This window comes from Acartia tonsa, chromosome 14, assembly GCF_053477335.1.
Source record: "Acartia tonsa isolate MP-2025a chromosome 14, ASM5347733v1, whole genome shotgun sequence".
NCBI lineage: Eukaryota > Metazoa > Arthropoda > Copepoda > Calanoida > Acartiidae > Acartia > Acartia tonsa.
In genome coordinates, this window is record NC_137273.1 from 41,671,544 (window position 1) to 41,697,997 (window position 26,454).

At 34.1% G+C, this 26,454-nt stretch overlaps 3 protein-coding genes across 4 annotated transcripts in view; 1 reads left to right on the forward strand and 2 right to left on the reverse strand.

Annotated features, from left to right (window-relative positions):
- Positions 1–26,454, reverse strand: part of LOC145305885 (protein FAM221B-like) — a 519,245-nt gene that overhangs the window by 451,552 nt on the left and 41,239 nt on the right. The window lies entirely within an intron of this gene.
- On the forward strand, positions 5,659–6,636 carry LOC145305484 (alpha-ketoglutarate-dependent 2,4-dichlorophenoxyacetate dioxygenase-like). The gene has a single exon (XM_080147102.1). It carries the CDS (start codon positions 5,659–5,661, stop codon positions 6,634–6,636), a length of 978 nt encoding a protein of 325 aa, XP_080003228.1.
- LOC145305524 (glutamate receptor ionotropic, kainate 3-like) lies at positions 14,172–26,342 on the reverse strand. The gene is made up of 12 exons (XM_080147159.1): positions 26,258–26,342; positions 26,076–26,122; positions 25,812–25,918; positions 25,437–25,503; positions 24,926–25,004; positions 24,486–24,586; positions 23,818–23,919; positions 22,535–22,653; positions 17,395–17,474; positions 15,898–15,950; positions 15,355–15,447; positions 14,172–14,468 (listed from the first exon to the last, which is right to left on the reverse strand). The coding sequence occupies exons 1-12, from the start codon at positions 26,294–26,296 to the stop codon at positions 14,315–14,317; spliced, it is 1,041 nt and encodes a 346-aa protein (XP_080003285.1). The 5' UTR covers positions 26,297–26,342; the 3' UTR covers positions 14,172–14,314.

The following is a 26,454-nucleotide window of genomic DNA, read 5'->3' on the forward strand; positions in this document are numbered from 1 at the left end:
AAATTATTTTATACCGCCAGAAAAATTGTATATTTTTTCAGCATATAAAATTTTACACCAAGTGTAACTTTTCAAAAAGATTTAGATAACTTTTTGTACGTATTAAATTATGTCCATATGTCCAGGGATCTAAAGGGATAAGACAATGGAAGATATATTGATGAAAATTCTCAATGATGGTAAACAAAACTACCCCTTTTGTAAATTTAAACTTCATGAACCAACCAATCATTAGATATGGAGCCGTGTTTATAAGATTTGTAACAACAAGTTTATCTAAATAAATGCAGGGAGCGAGGAGATATTAGAATGTAAAAGGGTTATCTATTTTCATTATCATTGGAGATGTATATCAATTCATAATCCATTGTCTTATCCCTTAAGATCTCTGAAATAAATGGTTAAAATTATATATATGAATGTGCTATGAATATTATATAATGTTCAAATGTGATAGAAAATAAAATTATAGAATAAAAAATAGTTATTTTTGAAGCAAAGCTTTTCTACATTTTATTGTGTGTGTATTTATGCAGCTTGTACCAATGAAATTAATTGGGAAAATATCTCGAAACCTGTATGTGTTTTTCAGCTGTCGTTGGGAGGCAACACATCGTAAATTTGACGACCTCTCCATTGCCCCTCAAATATTATTTTAGGTTTCTTTCGCTTGTTGGTTATACCTTATTCCTGGTATTTATGTCTTTCCGTTAGTCCACAAAGCAAGGTTAGTCTATAAATAATTACAAACTTTGGCATGTTAGTATAAGGAGGGTTTAGAGTAGTGAATGGGGGGGCAGATATAAACCAGATATTGCGCTATATTTGTATAATATTAAAGAAAGCTTTAGTGTAATTGGGCTCATTTTTTGTAATTTTTAAGGGCCAGTCCTTTCTGAAAAGGCTAAAGACTTTTTTGGACATTAAAATAAAAAATGAGAATTCAGATAAAAATATAAAAAACTTACAAAGATATTTATATTTATTTTGCTGCAAGACTGACTTTTATCAAATTTTTGTACATAAATGTAGGAAAATTGACTTAAAATTTGTAATCCGCTGTGAAATTCTAATTGAATATAAACCATATTCTGAATATGCAGAGAGAGAGGGAGGGAACAATGGGATGTTTATTACACTAGTCCCCAAAGTTTTATAATAACGCTTTCTTATTTGTTTGCTTTACAACTTTGGGGGCTTTAGTAAATTTGGATTGGTTGCTTCATTAAGTTGAGTGTTTGTTAAAACTAATCTTAATCTACAGAAGGGATAATTTTATGTATCATCATTAGGCGAGTACATTAATGTTTCGACCATTGTCTTATCCCTGTAAATATGTATTCTATTCAAATTTCATTTATATTTGTATTTACATTTAAGATAACTTAGTTACTGCAGGCAAAAAGCGATGGGTAAAAACATTAACAAATATTTTTTTAAAAACTTGGTTTGCTATACGGATCAATAGTATAGATGTTTATACTACCTGCCTACCTTTTCCAATGACCTTTTTTTCGTCTGCTAGCAAATTCTTGACACTAATGGTTGATTTTCAAAGACACAATTGCGGGTTGGCAAAAGGTCCTTGGGATGGGGACATACAGTTATTTAACCCCTTCCCCCTTTAGTGTTTCACCCTAATTTATGGTGAATTTAATATTTAATGTATTTTTTTTATGCACACAATTAAAAGTTGCTGCTATATCTACTACTAGCGGCTACGCCCCAAGAGGCCTCTAGTAGCACTTTAAATGTTTTTGTTTGCTACGATAATTCTTTAGTACGATACCTCTTTATTTTACGTAGAAGTCTCCCGTATTTAACAAAAATTTTCGATTTTTTTGTCATTTCTTTTGGGAGGGTGGTAGTACCCTCCCCCAAAATAGTTAAAAACCTTCCCAGGACATATGAGAATCTACCCTGTTAAGGAGAACCTGATCGGTTCAGCGGTTAGCGAGATCCTTCGGTACACACAGACAGACACACAGACAAACATCCTGTTACTTTAGTATAAGGATTAATGTTATGCGCCTGACATGACACTAATGAACAAGATATTAGTGTTAATGTTTTGGATTTTAAAAGGGATAAGACTATAGATAATAAATTCATGTACATCCCTTATGATCATACACTAAATTTACTTTTCTGTAGATTACATTTAGTGGTGGAAACGTTTAGGCACTCAACTTAATAATCCAACCGATCAAAATTCAAAAAAGTCCCCAAAGATGTTAAGACATTGAATAAAAACTTCATCATAAAACTTTGGGGACTAGTGTACCCAATATTCCCTCCCTTCCCTATGTTTGTCGCTGACTGACAAGCAAAGCGTTATTCTTAGATAGGTCTGCTATCATAGTAAACAAAGGTGGAGATAATAGTTATTTCTCGCATCATATTATAAACAGCTTTCCACGGATATAAAATGTACTATTATAAGATTTAAAAAGTTTTTTGGCCCCGAGATGCCGAAGGCACGGGCTAAAAAAACTGGTTTTAATCTTATGATTGTACATTTATATATTTTTAGAAAACTGGATATAATACGATGCTAGACATAGTTTTTTTCGTATGGATGAGAACCGGTTCTAATCCACTGGATATGAATCGGTTTCGAATGAATATGAAAAAATCTTTTAATTCTTAATTTTACTATCTTTGGAAAGATGTCCATAATACGATGCGATAAATAGATATTCTTTTATCCTTGATTATCTATTCAAAGGAATATATGGATGCAGATAATTCATGTTACAGCCTCAGTTTATTATTACAGGGAGGGAGGGGACATTGGACTGTAAATTACACTGGTACCCAAAGTTTTATAACCGTTTTTGTTTTTTATTTTGCTTAAAAATTATGAGTACCTTTGTTGAATTTTGGTTGGTTATTTCCAGACTTATTGTGATCAACCTTTTCACCCAATTAATTCAATCTACAGAAGTGTTATTTTCATTTTTCATCACTGGGTATGTACATAATTTATCATTGTCTGATCCCTCAGGATATCAGGTTTATTAAGTCAGGGAGCTTTGTCATAGACAGTTAGATACCAAAGTAATAGGATAATTGTCTGTCTGTGTGTTTCTTAGAATCCTAGCCTCATCCACACTCATTTTAGAGCAACTTCTTATTGAGCTTGCAATGATCAACTGTTTTGATTGGGGCAAAATGGCCTTCCCATCCAAATTTTTAATTCTTGCCCCCATATTCCATAAAATATTTTTCTTGTAACTTTGCAAGAGTTTCGTAACCTTTGGTGTCATGTGATTGAATCGTTTTATTGCTATGAAACTTTCTGAAGCTAAACAATATTTCTAGGTTATTTTTAGTAATTTTTTGCTAAAATATTACAACAGCTAGAATTGTGTGCGTTGCCATCGTTTTTTTCAGATGCAATATTCCTGAATAAAGTTTCCAACATGCCAAGAGTAAACCTAATCTTGAACCAACACCTTTCAAGTTGCAATATTAGTTTAAATTCTAAAACAAGAATGACAACATATTTAAAAGCAAAGCCCTAAAATCAGACGGCACGGTAGGACAAACGAACGTTAACACTTGTAGAGTCTAAACTAAATTGTATATATAAAAAAGTGATGAAATATTACTTAAATATACTGTTTAAGGACATACTTTCATTTTTAGGACTTGATTATAGAGATGTCTTGCTTGTGATTTTGTACCAAATTGTCTTAAGAACCACTATTTCAAAATCAGAAAAATAGAATAATTATATCATACACAAAAATTTTGAGAAAAAAGTTTTTAATAAGAATGTTTAAAAAGACATACAGAATTTATGGTAACGATTATAGTGTTGCAATACTTTATCAGTACCAGAAATAGTCTAAGTTAACAAACAAACGAAAATGTATATGTATATTTTATATTCCAATGCTCATTTAGGGTTCGCACGTCTTTCCATCATTCAAAAAAGCTTCATCGTAAATGAAAACCATATCGTTTCAGCGGTTAGCCAGATCCATCGCTGCAGACAAAATAACTTACAACTCTATAGTATAATGTCCTTTGTTGAGATTCTATTAACTTTTCTGGATACTGTCATCCTTGTTATCATTTTAAAGTTGCTTAATGCAGTAAATGCCGGTTTTTTTCCATGCAGTTATAAATGTCATGTACAGTATAACAAACACACTCACACACACACACACACACGCACTCACTGAATGATCATTATAACTGCGTAGTTATCATTGAAAGTTATCGGGATTTCCCTGTATTCCCCCCTCACCCCCCCCCCTTGCATACGGAACAGCATCCCAGGGAGAGAGGAGACATCTGGCTGTTTATTACATTAGTCCCCAATGTTTTGTAATAACTTTTTTTATATTCGTTGGATTATTAACTTTGGGGACTTCTATTTAATTTTGATTGATTGGCTCATTAAGTTGAATGTCCAAGCGTTTCAACCACTTATTGTAGCCTACAGAAGTAATTTTGTTAATCATCATTGGAGATGTAAATCAATTTGTCGGCCGTTGTCTTATCCCTTTAAATCCCTGGTTGAAAGGCATCCCCCTACAATGACTAAAAACAAATAATAACTGCGTAGAATTTATGCGTAAAGAATAACTGCGCATTAGAAAGTTATCGAAGTGCATGGAAAATGTCAGGGAATTGGTTAGTATTCAAGTCAGCAAATCATAAATATGCCTTTTTAGCTATATTTTAACATAAGTCGCAATCATAAATCAGATAGAAAGTAGTACGGTTTTTTTGTCTGAAACTTAAGATTTCTACTACTACTAGACCAATTGATTTCTTCTTTTTTAGGAAACTTCTCATTGGTTGAAAGTTGGCTATTTCTTAAAGATTTAAGCCATGAGATGGTTTTATGCTGTTTTCAACCCCCATTTTACCCAATTGAATAAAGAGCACCTATTCCTTATACAGTAGTAAGTTTTTTTTAATAACTATTAACTGATTGCGATGTTCTTTTTAGGGAAGTTTTATATAGGCCCTTGAATGATTAAAGTATATTTTGTTTCTATAATTAAGTCTTAGGATTGTTTTAGGCTATTTTTCTAGATGCTAGGGGCGTAACCGCTAGAGTATTATGAATAAGTAATATTTTGCTTTTAGGGGGTTTGTTTTAGGCTATTTTTCTATATTTTAAGGGCGAATTATACATTAAATTTCTAAAACTGATCTACTGAGTTTTGAAAAAAAACTAACTTGACTGCTGTTTTCTAATATTATTTTTGCTATTTTGTACCCCCATACTTTGGTGGATTTATTTATTTCACCACTAAATGCACGTACGCGCTCCGCGGATAAAAGGATAGAAAAAAAATTATAAATATTTCAACTGGAAATTTGTTTGAAATACCTTAACAAATATCATTTTAAGATTAGAAAAATTTCATTACTCTGTAAAATTTCCTTAAATTTTTTGTCTACTTACATTTTCTTTATTCCTGATACACATCCTCCCTTCCACCCTATGAGTAAGTAAGACCAGAAAATTCCAGAAATCCGGAAAATCCCAGTATGTTCTACGCATTTCTCCTTTCCCCTCTCCCCTTTAAATTTCCCCATTAGGATTATATGTTTGAAAAGTTATTCTTATAACATTTAGTTATTCAAAACATTTCACACAATTAACACCTGTTAAAAAATATTAATAAAAAAATGTTACAATATTACAAGCTGCTACCACTGCCGGTTGGTTGTCAAGTGCTAGATCTTGACTTATCCAATCCTATATCAGAAGAGACAATAACACAGCTTCAACGTGATCTGGACGAGTATAAGCTGCTGGTCTTCAGGGACCAGCACTGGCTAACGCCGGCACGTCATATTGAGGTGTCCAAATGGTTTGGCAGCGGTCAGCTGGAAAGTACCTTTTGTAATCACAAAAAATCGCCATCTAATAACATTTTACGCGTGTCCAATGATGAGAGGGAAGGGTGTACACATGTAGCCATGCGGGGCTGCAGCTGGCATATGGATGGCAGCTTCATGCCAGAACCTTTCTCCCACTCCCTGTATCACTACATCAAAGTGCCCAGCTGTGGAAGCCATGATTTTGTGGACATGTCCAATGTGATCAGCTGTTTGGCAAAATCCAATATGGCCGACATCCTGAACCGGCTTTGGATGGTTAGTGACAGTTTGACAGATGCCGTGCACCCGCTGATTTACACCCATCCGACAACCAGTCATCTAACAATGTGCTTCCATTTAGACATGATTGACAGCTTTATCCTAGACTATGGCAGCCCGGCTGCTAGAAAGCTGACAGCCCAAGAATCTAGGCAAATCCTACAGCATTTAAATGAGGCTGTACAAAAATCCGCCAAATATTATCACTACTACAGGCCTGGAGATTTTATCATTGCTGATAACCTGGCAGTTGCAAATAAAATGTCCCAAGAAGAGCACTGGCATCGTGACAGAGTTGGGTTGGCTATAATGCATAGAACAACTGTTGCAGGCGTGTTTAAACCCACCAAACAACCATCTAGAAACATAAATCCACTGAAGGAAGAATGCATAGAGCCTAACTACAAGCTGTTCAAGCTGGCAGAGGTGTGTTCTGAATTGAAAGAAGCTTTCCAGGACAGCTCCAAGACCATGGAGTGCAATTACATCAGATCAGCTGGATGAACTCCTAACTAATTTTTGTGTTGACTTTTTCAAACTTTTTGTAACATGAATTTTTAAAATAAGAACCGATCGAGTTAGAATTAAGACGAAAAAAGAAAAGAAAAAACAGAGAAATGAAGTTTTGTGGAAATATTTAGAAATAAATTTTATGTTGATTTATTGTTATTATTACCTAAATTTATTATGTTAAATTTAAAATAAATTTTATTATTAAAAGTTTTCATGTTTATTTACTTGTTAAAAGCTACTTTGGAAACCAATTACTCTTATTTGAATTTGTCCAGTATTTTGCTTGTTAGGATTTATTATTGCATTTAAATATGTTTTTGAGTATATGAAAACTAGATTGACAACATCTATAAGTAACAAAAATCACATCTTATTATACAAAGTAGTAAGTTTTTTGTCTGAAGCTTGAGATCTCTATAACTACTGAAAAGATTTGGTTCTCTATTTTAGGTGATCTTCACATAAGTCCGTGATGGTTTTAGGCTATTCTAATTTCAGTTTAAATTCTTGGGATGGTTTAAGCTATTTTTACCTCCTTGCTCTTAAATACAGAGACGCTAGGGGCGCAACCGCTAGTATATATAATAGCAAGAAGAACAGTAAAGATGATTCGAAGAAAAAGTTAATTTAATATTAGATGCTCTCTCATTAAGTTCTTAATTGAATCTTTAAATGAAATTAGAAAAATCTGTCTTTGATATCAGCCTTCTATCTCAAAAAGCTGCTGCGTAATACACATTTAGGACAGGCAGAGTGACTTAAAGAGTAGCATTGCTTCTTAAATATCATTTCAATCATTGATTACACTCGATTTGTTAAATGTGGTTATAGGGGTTAAACTTTTTGGCCTTTGTTTAATTTATATTATTTTTGATGATTATTAAATGCCATTATAAATTAAATGCATAAAAAAACAAAGCATATTGTCTTAATAATGATCATGTCCCTCCTAACATATCATTAGAATATGTAAACATCTAATAATCAAAAGTAAACACATAAATTTAATTTCAAACAGCAATAAATAACAAACTTTAGTTAAATATATTTTCGCAATTTCCTATTACATTAAAAACTGCAAAATTAACCCCCCTCTCCTTAATTTCTATATCCTATTAAAAAAACATTTTAGTAGCGAAGCTACTCTATAATTCCAAATGTCTAAAACTTTTTCGTAGGTACATGATTTCCTCGACTGCCATTGACGGAAGAAACTTTTTGAACATTGTACAATGTACATCCCGTAAATTTTAGTCTGTATAAGGACATTTTATTTATACATAATAAAGTTGATTATCGTAGCTATTATATAAGATAGATGTCTGCATTTTGTGTAAAGATTCTTATAACATTTAAACGCAAATTTCTCTGCTTCTCTATAAAATTGGACTCTGAAATTACTTAAGAATATTTCCTCATTAAATTTACAGAGAATCTATTCTATAACTTAGGTTGATCGTACATTTGTATTCTTATTATATTTGTTGCTTAAAAATTGCTATGCTTTGCTTTTTATACATAATGTCATCCTTGTTTTTTAATGAAAAATATTTTTTACAATCTAACCAAAATCAAATTAATCCTTTCCTGTTACACGTAGGTTTAAAGTCCCCAAAGTTTTATAATAACGTTTTCTTATTCAGTAACTCGACAAGATGGGACTTTTTAAAATCGATTAGTTGATTCATTAAGGTGAGTATCCAAACGTTTAAACCACTAAGTGTAATCTACAGAAGGGGTAATTTTGTGCATCATCTTTGGGGATTTACATCAATTTATCATCGATTGTCTTATCCATTTAGATCCTTTGTGAAAAGGGGTTTACTATTTGTTTGAAAATTGTAGAAAGAGTTGTAATATATTTCAACTCTTGACAGTTGACACTTTAAACACTTCAACATGCAATGAAGCATACAAGATTTTATTTAAATTTATACAACCATGCATCTAAATATATTTAACTATTATGTACATTGCACAAAAAAATTACATTGAAAGCAAGAATATGGTATAATCAACAAGCGAAATAAATCTAAAATAATATTTGGGGGGCAAATGGAGAGCTTGTCAATTTTACGACAGCTGAAAATCACATATGGGTTTTGACATGATCTTTTTCGAATTAATCTCGTTGTTGGTTTAAGCTGCATTTAAAGTAAAGTGGAGATTTGAAATATGTCATTAATTCTTTATTTTTCCTGTCTTTATGTAGAATATAAATTGATTATAAGCTTATGTATATTTGAAGTTAGAAACAAAATAGGCCAATTACGTTCATTAGTAGTAAAGCTACACTTAAAAGATTCAAAATGCAAAGACATACTTTTTAATTCTTATTTTTTAACATCTTAATTGGAACTGATGATCTAATAATTAATGAAACAATTGTATTCCATGAATGAAAAGAGAAAAGAATAAGTTGTGTTTCTACCTAAACTTTCACAGTCGTCATTTTATTTTGGCTCGTCATTTCACGTTTAACATACATTCACTAAGCATAGTGTTGCTTTGAGCGCGTCCATTTAAAAATTGTTTTGCGTATTTGATTGCAGTATTACAGACTTAAATTTTAACACAAATTACCGATAAAAGCTTCTCTATTAAACTTAGTCGGCAAAGACTTGGGTTAAAGGGGTGTTTACCACCCTCAAACTTTGAAATCCCTCATCTTTTCCCCCTCAAAACTAACAAAATGCACCCTAAAACGTATGAAACCCCTCATTTTACCCCCCTCAAAATAAAAAGCTTGAACGTCCCTGCATATTCACACATTACTTAATCTATTTCTCATGGCCAAACACATGGAAAGATTGATTACTTCTTAAGATGTTTGGCTGCCAATATTCCAGGGATCTAAAGGGATAAGAAAATGGCCAATAAATTAATGTGAATCCCAAATGATGACACACAAAATTATCCCTTCAGTAGATGACAATTAGTGGTTAAAACATTTGGACACTGTAAAAGTTTCCAAAATTGATCAGTCAACGAATACGAAAACTTTATTTTAAACTTTATGACTAGTGTAATAAACAGCTCAATGTCCCTTTCCTCCTTGCAATAATGAGTAGGTGCTCAGTAAAATCAACCAAAAATAACAGTTTCGTTTTTAGTAGAAAAGCTACTGTATAGTTCTTAGTATTGGTCAGTGGTTATAGATAAATTATTTTGTGAAAATTCCCAAAACCTGATCATCCTACATATAAAATTTACTTTTTCTGTCAGTATTACTTTAACAGTCATTTGATCTATGATTGAGTTTCCAGGCTGCTATTATTGACAGACATTTAAACATACATATATTTTTTATTAAATTTTACAAATATCAAAGGCTTTGTTTAAATCATAAAATATGTTAATACATATTTCTCCTTAATTTTTCTCCATATTAAAATTTTTTTATGAATCAAATGTTTTTTCTTTTCTTTAAATATAAGATTTTGATTATCATTTTTGGAATTTGGTGGTATTTTATGATCACATCTATATGTATATAAATGTAAATGCGCATAATGTTTGTGGATGGGTACAAATTGAATACTATTTTTCTATTTTTTGTACAGGGTGATTGCGATGGGAGTTACAGTTATTTAACCCTTTCTCCCTCTAGTGTTTTATTCTAAGTATCAAACATTGCATTGAAAGTATTGGTTGTCTGGAATAGTAATAGAGATAATCTATAGATAAACTTTCTAAATCAGCCAGTAGGATATCAGTTGAAGAGCAACCCGACCAAGGTATTGGTTGAAATTGGTATAGAAATTGAATATATGTTTTCATTTCGTTCGCACAATGAGTCTGATATAAATAATCGCATTTCTAAAGATTAAGTTTCTATTATATGGTGTAAAAATTTATTTCCTAGTAGTGTGAAGAATTTAAGTTAGCTTTTAAAAGTTTAATTCCTTAGGATAAAGTTAGCTTTCTAATAAGTATATTTTCAAAACATTTCGTCGCTACTCGCTTGTATTACTTGAATGCAAAACAAGGATGACAACATCCATAAAAGCGAAACTCTGAAATGGAAGGACAAACGAACAATAACACTTGTAGATTGTCAGAACTAAATTAGCAGAATATTAATGCATCAGTACAGTAAATTTGTTGCAAAACTGCATAAATAGATGATATGTTTAAGGACATACTTACATTTTTGGGACTTGTTTATAGAGATGCTTTGTTTATAACATTGTATCTTGTTGTAAGAGGAATCAGTTTTAAAAAAATCAGAAGAATCGGATAATTTTAACATACAAAAATTTGTTGTCAAAAAAGTTAAAAATCGACATGTTTCAAATGGACGTACGGACATTCTGGTATTGATTATAGAGTTGCTACGCTTTATAAATTGTACCTAACTACTATAGGAATCATCATGCAAAGTTTGGAATCGATAGGACAATTCTAACCTGTTTAAATTTACGAAAAGAGCTAACTCTCTGTGACGGACGTACGGACGGACCGACCCTAATTATAGAAAAGCTTCGCTTTTAAAAATTAACATAGGTATTGTAGGAGTCCATTTTTATGTTTTACAAATTTTGGTGTCAAATGGACCGTTAAGATATATTATGTTTATTACAATTCTAAAGATGTTAGTATCTTCTTTACACAATCATTTTATTTAAAAAGGTTTATTTGATATGTCGTTTTCCATAAATAAAATCTCTGAAACTATTAAAAAGATTTATTTAATTTATCCTGTCAAAATAGTTTCTTAAATCACAGTTTTCGTGTTTTTTATTTCAATCTCTAAATTATCATATGTTAATTATCTAGTTAATTAATTAATTATTACTTGGATCTTACACCAGATTATCATGTACTTTAATAAAGTGAATCTCGTAGTTGGCTAAGATAACTATACATCTGTGATCCGCTACTTATGTGTGTTGTCATCCTTGTTAGACTTCTTTTTCCTTGTTTTCATCGTGTTCTTGTTGAATAAGAACAAGTGTAGAAAATAAGTAAAAACTGAAACACACATTCCAACTCCAAGCAACATAAAGATCCCTAAAAGAATGTATTAACCTTTTTAAAAATAAAAAACAAAGTAATACCTTTTTCGGTTAGGAGGTCCATTCTTTTACTGTGCTTTTCAGGCAAGTTATGTTTAGCTTTGATAAATTTTAGCAGTTACACCCAAAAAAGGATAAAACATTTTTTTATTTCTTTCATGCTACTATGCATATTTAAAAATAATTATTGGCAAATTTGTAACAATTTTTTCAACCCAGAAAGGGAGAGAATAATTTCACTAAAAGTTTATAATCTCTGTTACTTGTCTTCTTAAAACTTTTGATAAGTAAGATTTAATTATAGTATATTGCCCCTTAAAAAACTTTTGCATACCTGATAATTGAAGAAATCCCAAGCCATTTACTGATTTTACTTTTCCTTGAGCCTGAAATAGTTATTGTTAACTATTTTAACCTATGCCTATAAGAAAAATACTTCTACAAAAACAAGAATGACAACATTCACAAAAGCGAAGCTCATAAACGTTAGGACAATCAATCATTAACACTTGTAGAAAGACAGAACTGAATAAGCAGAATATACATACTTTTTTTTGCAAAACTACTTAAGTACAGGATATTCTTTGGGGTTTTGGGACTGGGTTGTACTTAGGGTTGCTTACCCAAGCCCGTATCTTTGATTTTAAAAATGTATAAACTTTTTAAATCGCACTTTAAAATCTTGCAGAAATCATCATGAAAAGTATTAACATTCTTAAATGAAAGAGCTATTCGTTACGGACAGACGGATGGACAGACCCTAATAATAAAAAGTATTTGTTTTTAGAAATGTATAACCTTGCACTTGTCCATTTTATTTTCCCATTTTTCAATAGTGAAGTCTATTATGTCACTTGCCTTAAAGATAAATCATACTATAAATTATAACCTTCACTTTAATATTTTTGATATGTCATATGAATTATTGTAAAGTAAACTAGGTATTAAGCAGTAGCCTGGTGTATTGTATGTACTGCTTCGTAAGGCACTGAATAAATGTTTTGTGTTTAATTAAAACTTAAGATTTAAAAATAGATTGAATAAAAGTATACTTACGGTAAGATCTATACAAATACTTTTGTTTATACTCCTTCTTTTAAAAAGAAAAGCCAAGCTCAACGGTAGGACAAACGAACATTAACACTTGTGTATAAAAAGGAATATGATAATTACATCTAAGAACCACATACATCTTAATTTTGGAAAATTAATTTTCTCTTAAAAGCATAGAATAGTTAATATTATAAGTTTTTTTGTACTTATTTTTTGTGTAGATTCGATATTTCAAACCAGATTAAATAGAGGATTTGTAGTTTTTAAGATATTTGACCTATTAAAAAGCCCCTTAATAAAAAAATATAAAAACCAAGAAAGCCACTAAAAATAATCACAAGAATATAGGCTTGATGTAAAAATTATAAAGTTAATGGTATCAATTAAAGAGATAATAGTTATAATTTGGTTTACTTTACAATAAGCTTTTGCTACCTGATATTGGGTTTAAACATCCTCAATATCAGAATTACAGTAAAATATAAGTCTAATAACAGTTAATCAGTACAAAACTTTTTGAGAAAACAGCAGAAGTCACCCCTTTTTTCTTGAATCTCCAATATTCCTATTGATCTCCTTTCTTTCTCCTTCTACACCATATACAAAAAATGAAATACCTTGCCTATGTCTAAGTATGGAAAGGATGTTGAAGATTAAAGTCATCCCAAGTATTTAATGGGCAAAGCTTCTATCCTTTAAGGGTAGACCTAGACCTAACAATCGGCCTCAAATTGTAAAATAAACTCCTATTTTGTGAGTTTGCATGCCTCATAAATGCAATACAGACTTGACTTGTGCCACTTTGAAAGTCCTCAACATCCTTTCCATACTGAGACATAGGCAAGGTATTCCATTTTTTTGTATATGGTGTAGGAGGAGAAAGAAAGGAGATCAATAGGAATATTGGAGATTCAAGAAAAATGGGGTGACTTATGCTGTTTTCTCAAAAAGTTTTGTACTGATGAACTGTTATTAGACTTATATTTTATTGTAATTCTGATATTGAAGATGTTTAAACCCAATATCAGGTAGCAAAAGCTTATTGTAAAGTAAACTAAATTATAACTATTATTTCTTTAATTGATACCATTAACTTAATAATTTTTACATCAAGCCTATATTCTTGTGATTATTTTTAGTGGCTTTCTTGGTTTTTATATTTTTTTATTAAGGGGCTTCTTAATAGGTCAAATATCTCAAAAACTACAAATCCTCTATTTAATCTGGTTTGAAATATCGAATCTACACAAAAAATAAGTACAAAATAACCTATAATATTAACTATTCTATGCTTTTAAGAGAAAATTAATTTTCCAAAATTAAGATGTACCTGGTTCTTTTATCAAAAAAGTAAGAAAAAATCAGCATGTTTTAATTGTTATCGTATTATAAACAGCTTTCCGCGAATATAAAACCAATTTTTTAGCCAGGAGATGCTGAAGGTAAGGGCTAAAAAACTGGTTTTAATCTTATGATTTACATTTTTATATTCGTAGAAAGCTGGATATAATACGATGCTAGACATATTTTTTTCGTATCGATAAGAACCGGTTCTAACCCATCTGTTTTGAAATTATACGAGAAAATATTTTGCTTTGTTAAATAATAGACATAAAAAACAGAAAGGCATTAGCAAATCCTAAGATGATATCATCAACAATGGTCATAAAGTGTTCAGCTTTCATAGCCACGCCAAAGAATGCTGTGTTCAATTGTCCACCGACTACTTCAAGACTACAATCTTGACTAGCCCTGAGAAGAATGAAGCATAAATGAAATACTGATAAAGCTATTTCAAGAGCAGATGTTAAGGGGTTAAAAATCAGGGAGTACGGGAGGGGACAATGGGCAATTAATTCAATTTAAGAGTTTTCGCTGAAAGGCCATGAAATCCAGATTTATCCAGAAAATATTAATCTCCCAGAAACCCGTCCAACCCCATAACCCTAAATTTTAATGGTTCTTAGAGTATTTATTACACAAATATCACAATAAAGTTTTTTATCTATGAAATGATATTTTTGGGAGAAAAAAATTGTTAAAACCAGCCACATCATAACAAATTAAGTTTATTGGTACTCGTCTGCTTTATTCAAAACTAAAAAGCAAGTTAGTGGCATTTGATGCGCTAGTACCAAAAGTCAGTCAGAACCTGCTAAATTCTTGCACATTCCCTTTAAGCCAGTACCGAAAGTCTTACTTACTTCTAAAAATTGAATATTCTTTCCTTTGTCCCCTCCCTTACTCCCAGGTTAAAAACCGAGAATAAATTTATTAAATCACTAAACCTTTCACATGAATTTAAAATGTTTTAATTTAATATTTAAGCGTAGCTGACAGACCTACAGACTAAATATATCATTGAATATATATCTATCTTGAATAGCACCCGTTACAATACAACTACACCTTTGCAGACAACCAACCCTTTAATAACATGACTTTAGGCTGTAATTCTTGACTATGCATAATAATAAGTTAAGCCTATCATATGATCAGCAAAACAAACTTTTAACGTCTTTAGTTTTACTCTGTCGAACCCATCACCTCCCCGACGACGCGAGTTACATATAGAAAGTATGGGTCGCACAGTTATTTCTATTTTTGAAAATGAATCAATAAAATATGAAAATCTTACGCATATTTCAGGGGAATGATTTCTTCTATGAAGATGTAATTTTCACTTTTCACCCTCTGGATTCCTTCTTCTACTGAGTTTACCAGGTTCTCACTTAAAAAAGAATATTTTATGAAGTGAAGCTTTTCTATAATGATTCCGATAACAATAAGGTATAATTTAGGAAGCGTAGCAAGTTCATAATCATTACTAGAAAGTCCCTACGTCCACTTAAAACATGCTGTTGTTTACAAAACTTTTGTATGATATAATTATCATCATATTCATCTGATTTTTGAAATATGATTCCTAGGAGAACTATGTACAATATTATAAGCTAAGCATTTCTATAAACAAATCCAGAAAAAGTATGTCCTTTTACAGCATCTTGTATATGTACAATTTTGTTTAGACTTACAAATTGATTTTATGTTTATTAAGTTTTAACACTCTACAATGGTTTATGTTCGTTTGTCATTCATTCTGATTTTAGAACTTTGCTTTTATGGATATTTTCATCCTTGTTAAACAAAAAATGTAAATTTAATTAAGATTTAAACTTACGGATTTTCTCTCAAGTATGAGGCAACTCTTTGAAAATTTTCATTTCTGGATTTCTAAACAATATTATGTCATTAATTTATTTTCCACTAAGACTTCAAAACCGATTAATATCCGCTGGATTAAAGTCGGTTCGCAGCCACATTAAAAAATCTTATTACAGACAATTTTCCACGAACATATTGAAATAGAAATAGAAAGATTATGGAGATGCGACCTCCAAATTTCAAAATTCTTTGAACATACGAACAAGACTCTTACAGAAATGCTTCGCATCTAGTCCACTTACTTATATTCTCTATAAATTTAACACCATATAAAACTTTGATCTAAATAATGATTGACAAGCCATAGTAATTATCGTGCGCAACTCAGGCACAAGACACAATTACTCTGGTTAGCCCTTAGGCACTTTTTATGTGTTTTTATGCATTTATTAGTCTATTCTTACCAATATAATACCATATATGGGTAATACTAGCCTAATCATGGTAATCTGTATGTGATTGAATATTGTTATATGCTTATATAAAACATCATATCTATTGTTAAAGTAACCATGTAACCATTATGTACTACTAAGTATACCTGTAGCCATAGCTTCATTTACGTCACAAGTTTAACATACAAACACTTTATTAAACAGACAAGGACTTAGATCCTGGTAAATAGTTGTTGTTATAACTTGCACCTCTTAAAATATCTCATTTATTCATTGACTCTTCAACTATCAAGTTCTCCTGGCTTAAAGGTAATGATCTTAGTTAATTTAGCATGCATTGTAGTTTAAATTTAGGTCCCTTAGTACTTAGCATGAATTGTGCCTAGGTCTTATGTTAGAGATCTAACACTATGCACAATTTAATGCTTTGGACTTAGGGCACTTTTCTGTCCTACACTACTTATGTTTGTTATATCCTATCCTGTAAATATTTCATACTTAACTGATTCACTTGTAATGTAAATACACTTTATAAAACCATCTTCCTTCTTAAGTGCTTAATATACTTATATGATATAGATCGAACATCTTAACCAGCCATTTATTCTTAGATTAAAGCAATATAATACTTCGTGTGGGTATTTGTTGAGCTACCACAGGTTCAACCAAATTCGTATTATTACTTGTGGGAATAAAAGGAAAAGCATTCTACACTGACGAGCCGACGATGAGAATGTCTACATGTATAGCAGTAAACGTAGGATTTAAGTAGTACTCATAGAAGAGCGATCTCCATGCCATAATATTGGACAAGCGCCCCATTCGCACTACCAATTAATACCAGTATCATAAGCCCGGACCATCGTTTCCTTGGGGCTAACAAAACTGGTATAAATCCTATAATTTTTTATTTTAATATCTGCAGATGGCTGTCTATAATAAACTGCGATAAATAACTAATATAATTTTAATATTTTAAATTTTTTTTTTCTCAATGGGAATAGAAATTGCAAAACCTGTAAGGTGAAGACTATAGCAAATTAAATACTTTTTTTTACCTCTATTGTCCATTGTGTCATAGTATTGTTCACTACACCATATTCATACTTGGTTTGATGTACCAGGTCGTCTAATGATCCTAAGAATATATAATATATATATATACTAGCGGCTTAGCCCCTAGCCTCTACAGGCTTTGCCCCAAGAGGTATTATTACATCTTCTATTACCTACCCAGCTGAAAAAAATGCGAAAAAATTCGTAAAAATTCGTAAATCGTGAATTCCTAAAATTGCAAATTCCTAAAAATTCTTTTTAAAAAAAGAGGGGGGATTTCTTTGTTTTGGGGGGGTTAGGGGTGTCCCACCCTTCAAGAAAATAGCCTAAAACCACCACAGGAACAGTGGGCATATTCCCTGAAGAGTAGAATCCGATCGTTTCAGTGGTTACTGAGATCTTAAGGGACAGACGGACGGACGGACGGACAGACAGACAGCGTTCTACTTTGTATTATAGATATACATATATACATTTTATCGTGGAGGGAGGGGACATTTGTCTCCAAAGTTTCGTGAAAACATTTTCTTATTTGTTGGCTTAACAACTTCTGTAAAGAAATCATTGTCCATGATTAAAAAAGATTATTTTTTAAATTATAAATCATTTCATTGCAACAAAAGAAAATGCTTTTCCTGTAAGAAATATAATCTGTACCTACTTCTGTAACTGTAAATAGTTATTTAGTCAACCCACTTAATTATTGATCTATTAAATTTGTATAAATATCTTTATATAATAAATAATTTTTGTAATTATCGCTATAAATAAAATAATAAATGAAATCAATTAAAGGGGTAAATTTACGGCCTACTCCAAGGCTTAATTACTCCTTGCTATGCAATTTTTAAAATATGGGTGCAAGCTTTTCCGCAGTGGACCTATCCGGGGAGGAGGAGAAGAAGATGTACACCCCCGGGCAAACCTGCACCAAACCACCTGTTCTGACAGCCATGTCTCCCGTCCGGGTTTCCCCCACGGGGCTGGCCTAAAGGGCTTTTAAGTCAGCCCCTGTCAGCTCTGGAGGCCTTGGAGGCCTTTCAACTCCAACCCTCCATAACCACATCCAACATCACCCCCCCTCCTCCCCTCATCCTCTCTGGCGACATCCATCCAAATCCTGGTCCCAAATACCCTTGCTCTACCTGCTCCCGCAACATAACCCGCTCCTCTGGTGCCTTCCTCTGTAACTCCTGCCAACTTTGGGTTCATCCCAAATGTTCCCTCCTCTCATCCAAATCCGAATACAATTCTAACTGGTCCTGTCCACCCTGCATCTCTGCCTCCCCTACCCCCTTCTCACCCATTTCCCCCCAACAATCAACACCCCCACCTAAATCCCGTGGCCCCAAATTTCCATGCCCTATCTGTTCCTTAGGTGTCACTAAATCCACTGGCTCCTTCCAATGTAACTCCTGCCTTCAATGGGTCCACCCCAAATGTTCCCTCCTTCCATCCTCCACCCACTACTCCCCCTTCTGGATATGCCCCTCCTGTTCCCCCCAAAATTCCCCCCCTCCCTCACCCTCCACACCCAACTCCCCGTCTCCCCCACCTTCCCCAACAGCACCTCCATCACCACCACACCCTCAATCACCCCCGCCCCCTCCTCCCCCCACCCCTGCCCCCCGCAAACCTCCTGGTAAACCTTTTATCCTCCAATTCAACTGTAATGGTCTCCTTACCACCCAAGATGAACTCCACTACCTTATTTCAACCCTTAACATCCCAATTACCTGCCTCCAAGAAACTAAACTCTCCTGCAAATCCAATCCTAAACCCCTCCCTGGCTATAACTTCATCAGGAAGGATCGACAAGACCGACCTGGTGGAGGAATAGCCTTCCTCATTGCCAAAGACATCCCCTTCACACACCTTAACCTCAACCACCTCTCCAATGGCCCCCTTGAGGTTGATGGCATCCAAATTTCCCGCAATGGCTCCCCTCTACAAATCATCAACCTTTACCTCCCCCCACACTCCTCCTGCCCCCCACAATACACCCCTGACTTTAACCTCCTTTTTGAAAATCCAAATGACCTTATCCTAGTTGGTGACTTCAATGCCCACAACCCTGCCTGGAACTCCATTACCCTTGACCAATCTGCCATGAATCGTGGGGAGGCTCTGCTGGAAGCTCTCAATGAGAGCAGCCTTTGCCTCCTCAACAAGGATTCCCCTACCCGCCTTCCCCCCAATGGCCAACCTACCTCCCCTGACCTTTCCTTATGCTCTGCCCACCTTGCCCTTGATTTCTCCTGGCACACCCTTACCACCCTCCGTTCTGATCACCTTCCCATTCTCCTCTCCATTCCCGAAATCACCAGAACCCCCCGCCCTGTCAAAACCTTCCACAACTTCCATAAAGCAGACTGGGACACCTTTACCCTAGAAACTGAAACCCTTTTTGAAGACCTTCCTGACCCTTCCTCCTGCTCCCAAGGTGAAGCCACTTTCCGCCAAATCCTCCAAACTGCCTCCAAACACACTGTTCCTGCTGGCTTCATCAAAAATTCCAACCCTACCCTCCCTCAGTCTGCTAAACCCCTTATCCAGCAAAGAGACTCCTTAAGAGAAACCAACCCCCATGATCCTCAAATTCAAATCCTTAATGACCAAATCTCCTCAATAGTAAACCAACATTCCAACAAAAAATGGCAAGAAACCCTTTCCAAATCCGACCATAGAACAAATCCTTCCAAATTCTGGTCCCTCCTCAAGTCCCTTTCCGGCAAAAACAACTCCCCTCCCTCCAACCAACCCATTTCCTTCAACAACAACAAAGTCCACACCTCCCACCTCCACATTGCCGAATCCTTCACCAGTCAATTCACCTCTGTCTCCCGTCATACTTCCAACCCTTTCTCCAGAAAAATTATCCGTAAAATCCGCCGCCGCAACTACCTCAACAGAAACTTCCAACCTTTTACCCCTGCCCTTGTCCTTGAAGCAATTAAAAATTCCTCCAATTCCTCTGCACTTGGCCCCGACAACCTTAACATCCTTCACCTTAAACACCTTGGTCCAAATGGCATCTCCTACCTCACTAAACTTTTCAACCTCTCCATCTCCGCTGCCAACATCCCTGCCATTTGGAAACTATCCAAAATCATTGCCCTCCTCAAACCTGGTAAACCCCCTGACCTTTCCACCTCCTACCGCCCAATCTCCCTCCTCTGTCCTGCAGCAAAAGTCCTTGAACGCCTACTCCTCCCCTACCTTAAACAATCCCTCTCCACCCACCCCTCACAACACGGCTTTAAACCCCTCCACTCCACCACCTCCTCCCTCCTCAACCTTTCCACCACCATTGCCAATGGCTTCAATCAAAACCTCCCCCCCAGCCGCACAACTGTTGCCTCCATTGACCTTTCCAAAGCATTTGACTGCATTCCCATCCACCTCCTTCTCCAAAAAATCTCCTCCTCCAACCTTCATCCCAACATCATTAGGTGGCTATCCTGCTACTTGCGTGGCAGGATGGCTTTCTGTTCCTATCAAAACACCAATGCCTCTCCTAAAATTGTCCACACTGGCGTCCCCCAAGGCTCTGTTATCTCCCCAGTCCTCTTCAACTTCTACATAGCAGATGCCCCCCACATTCCCCCTGCCCACACCTCCTCCTATGCCGACGACCTTAACTCCTTCCACTCCTCCCCTAACATCCCCCAGTCAGTTGAATCCATCAACTCCCACCTCTCCTCAATCGCTGACTGGGCCTCCACCAACGGCCTCTCCATAGCTCCCAACAAATCCACTGTCACCCTCTTCACTTCTGACCGCAAGCACCAATCCAACCTCCATCCTCAAGTCCAAATCAACGGCTCCACCCTTCCCCTTGAGATAACCCCTAAAATCCTTGGAGTTACCTTTGACACCTTTTTCAATTTCAGTTCCCATGTCTCCACCATTTCCTCAAAAATTTCCTCCCGCCTTAGAATCCTCAAATGTCTGGCTGGCACCAAATGGGGCCACCAGAAGGAGACTCTCCTCACCACCTACAACACCCTCCTCCGCCCCATCACCACCTATGCCTGTCCTGTTTGGTTCCCTAACACCTCCAAAAACAACATTGACAAACTCCAAGTCCTCCAAAACCAAGCCCTCCGCATCTGTACTGGTTCCACTAAAAAATCTCCCATCAGCCACCTCCACCAAGAAACCAAAATCCTACCAGTACGGAACCACCTTTCCCTTCTTTGTTCCCAATACCTGGCCTCCTCCCTCCGCCCCTCCCACCCATCCTTCCACAACGTCACAACCCCCCCTGGCCCTAGATCCAAAAAATCCACCCTTCAATCCATGTTCCTTCCTACTCTCCAACCTTTTCTTTCCCCCGACAACACCCTCCTTCCCACAAACTACAAATCCACAATCTCCAGACTCCACACCTCAGCTGTCACCCAAGCCATAAATTCTTACCCCCCTAATCCTGTCCTTAATCAAGCTCCCCCTGACATCAACCCCTCCGAAATCCAACTCCCCAGGCACTACAGAACCATCCTCTCCCAATTAAGATCCAACTATTGTCCTAAACTCCAAAGCTACCTCCATTCCATCAACGCTTCTCTTACCCCCAACTGCCCATCCTGTCCTGTTAATCCTACCCCAGAAACAGTCCAGCACCTCTTTTCATGCCCAAATAATCCTACAAATCTTACTCCTATGGACCTCTGGCAAAATCCCACCCATGTAGCTGCCTTCCTCTCCTCCCATCCAAGTTTCACCAGCCTTCCTCCCCTCCAACGCCCCCCTCCAGAGCCCCCACCATAAGCCCACGCCCCCCCCCCCTCACCCCACTGATGACTACCCGGACCGGAAACTGACTATGAGCAGCCAAAACAACAACAACAACAATTTAAATGTATTGCATTAGTTATAAATTCTATTCCAATCTATTCTATAACTTCTAGAACTTTTATTGAATTTTGATTGGTTGGTTGAGTGTTCAAACATTTCAAACAATAATAGTATTCTACTGAAAGGGTAGTTTTGTGTTTCATAATTGGGGGTGTACACCATTTTATTTGCCATCCCTTTAGATCCCTGGAATTTTTAATAATTATGCGAATCACAAATTGATTAATTGTAGAAGAAACTGTAATTTTTTAAGTATTCAATTTAAAAATGACAAAAAATTACCAATTTCTCTAGACATTTGGGACACGGTTTGGAAGGCCGCCAGGTTTGCAGTGTATGAGTTGACAATCAACAGGACAAACATCCACCAGGAGGCTATCAGAATTTTACTCCCTGGTGTTCTAAAATAAACATAATTACTTTAACCTGTTTAAAAAAATTAGCAGTCATCTTAGGATTCTACAGCAGCTGCCATGTTGATTAATCAGCTGCCTATGTTGAAGATTTTAGGTTTTGGCTGTTTTTAATGCTTAAAGGGCGAATATAGGTTCGATATGATATGAGCTTATATCAAAGGTGCCATTGCATAGTTTTAGAATATCTATGTTAAATTTAAAAATTCAAAAAAATCCTTAAGTAGATTTTACAATTTTCGTGTTTTCTTCAACATATGATAAATGAGATGGCCTACAAAATTGTTTATTTTAGCCCTTTACAAGACTTTTTTTGACTAGTTCTCTTAAGTTTAATTGATTATTTCATTGGCATGCATCTTAAATGATAATTAAAATGTTTATTTTATTTAATTATATAGTATTTTATTCAAATTTTAAATAGCGTCAAAAATTTTGCTTTATAGTGCATCATAAAGATAAATATTAAGTTTTTAAATTTATTTTCTCTACTAAGATTTTAGATTTATTCATGATGAATACAATTTATTTATATAAAAATATATAATATGTAAAATATATTTACCCTTTGTAGCCTGGGTAAAGACACAAACATGATGCAACTTTTAGCAAACAAAAATAATATTTTAATTTTGAAATATTTTTTTTAAATTAGTTTTCAGCCCTCCCTTTTTCAATGTACTTTTACAAAATTATGTTATGAAAAATTTATTTGATCAAAAGTAAAAGTTGCAGCATCCTTTTTTTTCCCATTCCTTTCATCTTCATTATGACTATGATTGAACAAAAGCTTTATAATACAACCTTCCGACGCAGCCTTGTGTGATGCAGGGATGTTTGGATTTCTTAGGGAACCACACAAGTTACGCGAAATGGCGTAATTATATCAACGAATCAGTTCGGTTTTAGGCTAGAAACGGACTTATACAGTTAAATATGTCAATGTCTTTAAGTTATTTATAATCTATATAATTGCACGCTTGAAATAAGCCCATATCATATCAAACCTATATTCGCCCTTTAAACCTACCACCTAAAATTATCTAAAATTAGTGGCTAATGATACTTTTTTCCCTAAAATATGTATAAATTGCAAGTTTCTTTCTCACTGGTGATATGTCAGAAATTTTCAATTACAGAAAAAAAATCTACCTTAATGCAACATCTTGACCTTGTCCCACCAATGCTGCAAATGTGAACCAAATAGAGTTATCCAATCTTTCGTTGCTCCTATACTTCTCCTCAAGTTTGCTCCTGAGCAATTTTCATTAAAACAGATTAGATATATTCAAATAAATTTCACACATTTATGATAAAATTTATCTTTATCAACATCCATAAATAGCGAAGTGCAAAATCTATAAAGAAATAGACAAAGTGAGTTATATAGCAGATTATCTGTTATCATAACATAGAAAAGAAAGAGAGTGAACTTAAAACTTAAAATCACGAAACCTTAAAAAAAAAGTTTTGTCTTTGAAAGTAAAAAGAAAAGCAGTTAGACTACCACAGATTTTTTTATACCCAATTAAGGTACTCGATGAAGAGAATATTGACAAGAAGTTTCAGCCATGTATCTTTTGTAGGAGGAGGAGCTGAGAAAATATGTTGTACAAAGTAAAAGCGGCTGAAAAGCTGCTTAAAAGCAGTCCGACCGCTATCAATGTTTTATAGTTATTAGGCTCCTTAATGATGGGAATATTGACAAAAAGTTTCAGCCTTATATCTTGAATAGGAGCCGAGAAAATCACAGACGGACGGATAGAAAGACGGACTGACGGACATTTGGAATTATGGAGTATTTTAGCTACTAAAATTACTTGGACATGACATAAAGCAGAAAGCAAACAGCTAGAAATGCTCCGAGTATTCCAAACCAGACTGTAGCATCTAATGGTCCAAGAAATGAGAAAAGGTGGGCCTGAAAGAATTTCATGAAAATTTTGTATACAGTGAATAGTTAAAATAAATAAACTATTTTTTTCTATGGCTTTGAAACCGATTAATATCCAGTGGATAAGAACCGGTTCTCCGCAACACTGAAAAATCATGTATCGTTTTGTGTTATGTACAGTGTTCTACATATATAAAAATGTACAATCATTATATTAAAACCAGTTTTGTTAACCGTGCCTCCGGCTTTTTGGGTCTAACAAAACTGGTTTGAATCTTATAACTGCACATTTCTATATCAATAGAAAGCTAATTGTATTACAATGCATTTAATTACTATTTTACTATAAACTACTAAAAAGTCCACCTCAGTTTCAGGTTTTCTTGCCAGAAGAGAGATGCCAACTGTTGCCCATGGAAAAGATAAACCAACTCCCTTATCTAGCCTATTCAAAAAGTGGCAATTCCAAATAAGTTTCATCTTAAATCTTTTGTGAATTTTTAAAAGAATGTGTCCTATCTTTTGTGATTTTTAAAAAATAGCTAGTCAGTGCTTTTAGTAAGTAGTAGATGTAAAATGATCCATAGAATTTAGATATGCTATCAGTTTTTTTTCTTATTTTTTTAATAATTTAAGTTTTTTTAAAAATTAAGTTGGTTTTAAGGTACTAAAACGCAACAAAAAAGAAGAAAAATGTTATTATGAAAAAAATAAAGATATTTGACACTTTACTTTTTAAATTCTGTTGAGTAATTATTGAAAAAATGTATTTTGTTGATCCCCGGTGATTCAAAATTTTAAACTTTGGAGCTCGTCATGAATGGGTTAAACACAGAAGTTAGGACACATTCGTTGTAAGTATAAATACTAAGAGTACCTGTCTTTAGATATAGTTATAGTTGATAAAGCTATTGTGAGATTGTCATCAGAAATCAAAAGCTCATCTAAAATAATTGATTTTGTAATTATAGTTTATATTTTTCGTAGCTGTTTTTAGTGCCCTAGGAAAATGGGGATAGATGACACAGCTTTTGGCCTACCTATTATATTGACGTCATAATAGAGGGAAAGAGAAAGGGAAGGGGAAAAGAAACCCGCTAGAAAAGAGATGCAATATAGGGCAATTCCTGACGTCAATAGAACAGGTAGGCCAAAAGCAGTGACATCTATTCCCATTTTGCTGGGGCACTATAGACAGCTACATATTTTTTATTATCTGACTGTCACAGTAAAACAAATTGATTATCTATACCTAGAACTGGATCAGAGGAATACCCAATGTCCAAAGCAATCATGTTGTAAGTTGCATTCATCTGCTTGGCCATCTCATCAGCTATGTCAACCATAATTCCTTCATAACTATAGACAATTGAATTTTTTTAATAATTTTCCATTTTATCTTTTATAATCTAAGTAAGAAATTGAATGAGACTAGTTAAAATGAGAAATACATGAAAGTGTTTTATGTCAGTCTGTACTGCAAAAAAAACATATATAATTGGGGGAAAAAATATACCTTTTGATCCCATTATCAGAGTTGACTTCCATCAAATACAAAGGTTGCTGATATTATGAATTTTATTGTTAGTTATTTTATTGTTATTATTTATAAATAAATGAAGAAAATTTTGTTTGAATTTATTATTAAATTAATTAGGAATGATAAAAATATCCTTGAGTAACAGCTATTTAACTTACCAGCTGACTAATGATAGTAAAATTCATTAATGATGACATTTTTCTGATAAATGTTTTCAGTACATACTCTCATTGAAAACTCTTTGTACAAAAAAAACTCTAAATTCAGTTTCTCAATTTGGATTTGAAAAAAAATTAACAGACTAAGATAATTTTATATTTCATTAGGACTAATATAAAAAAAAATAAGACAACCT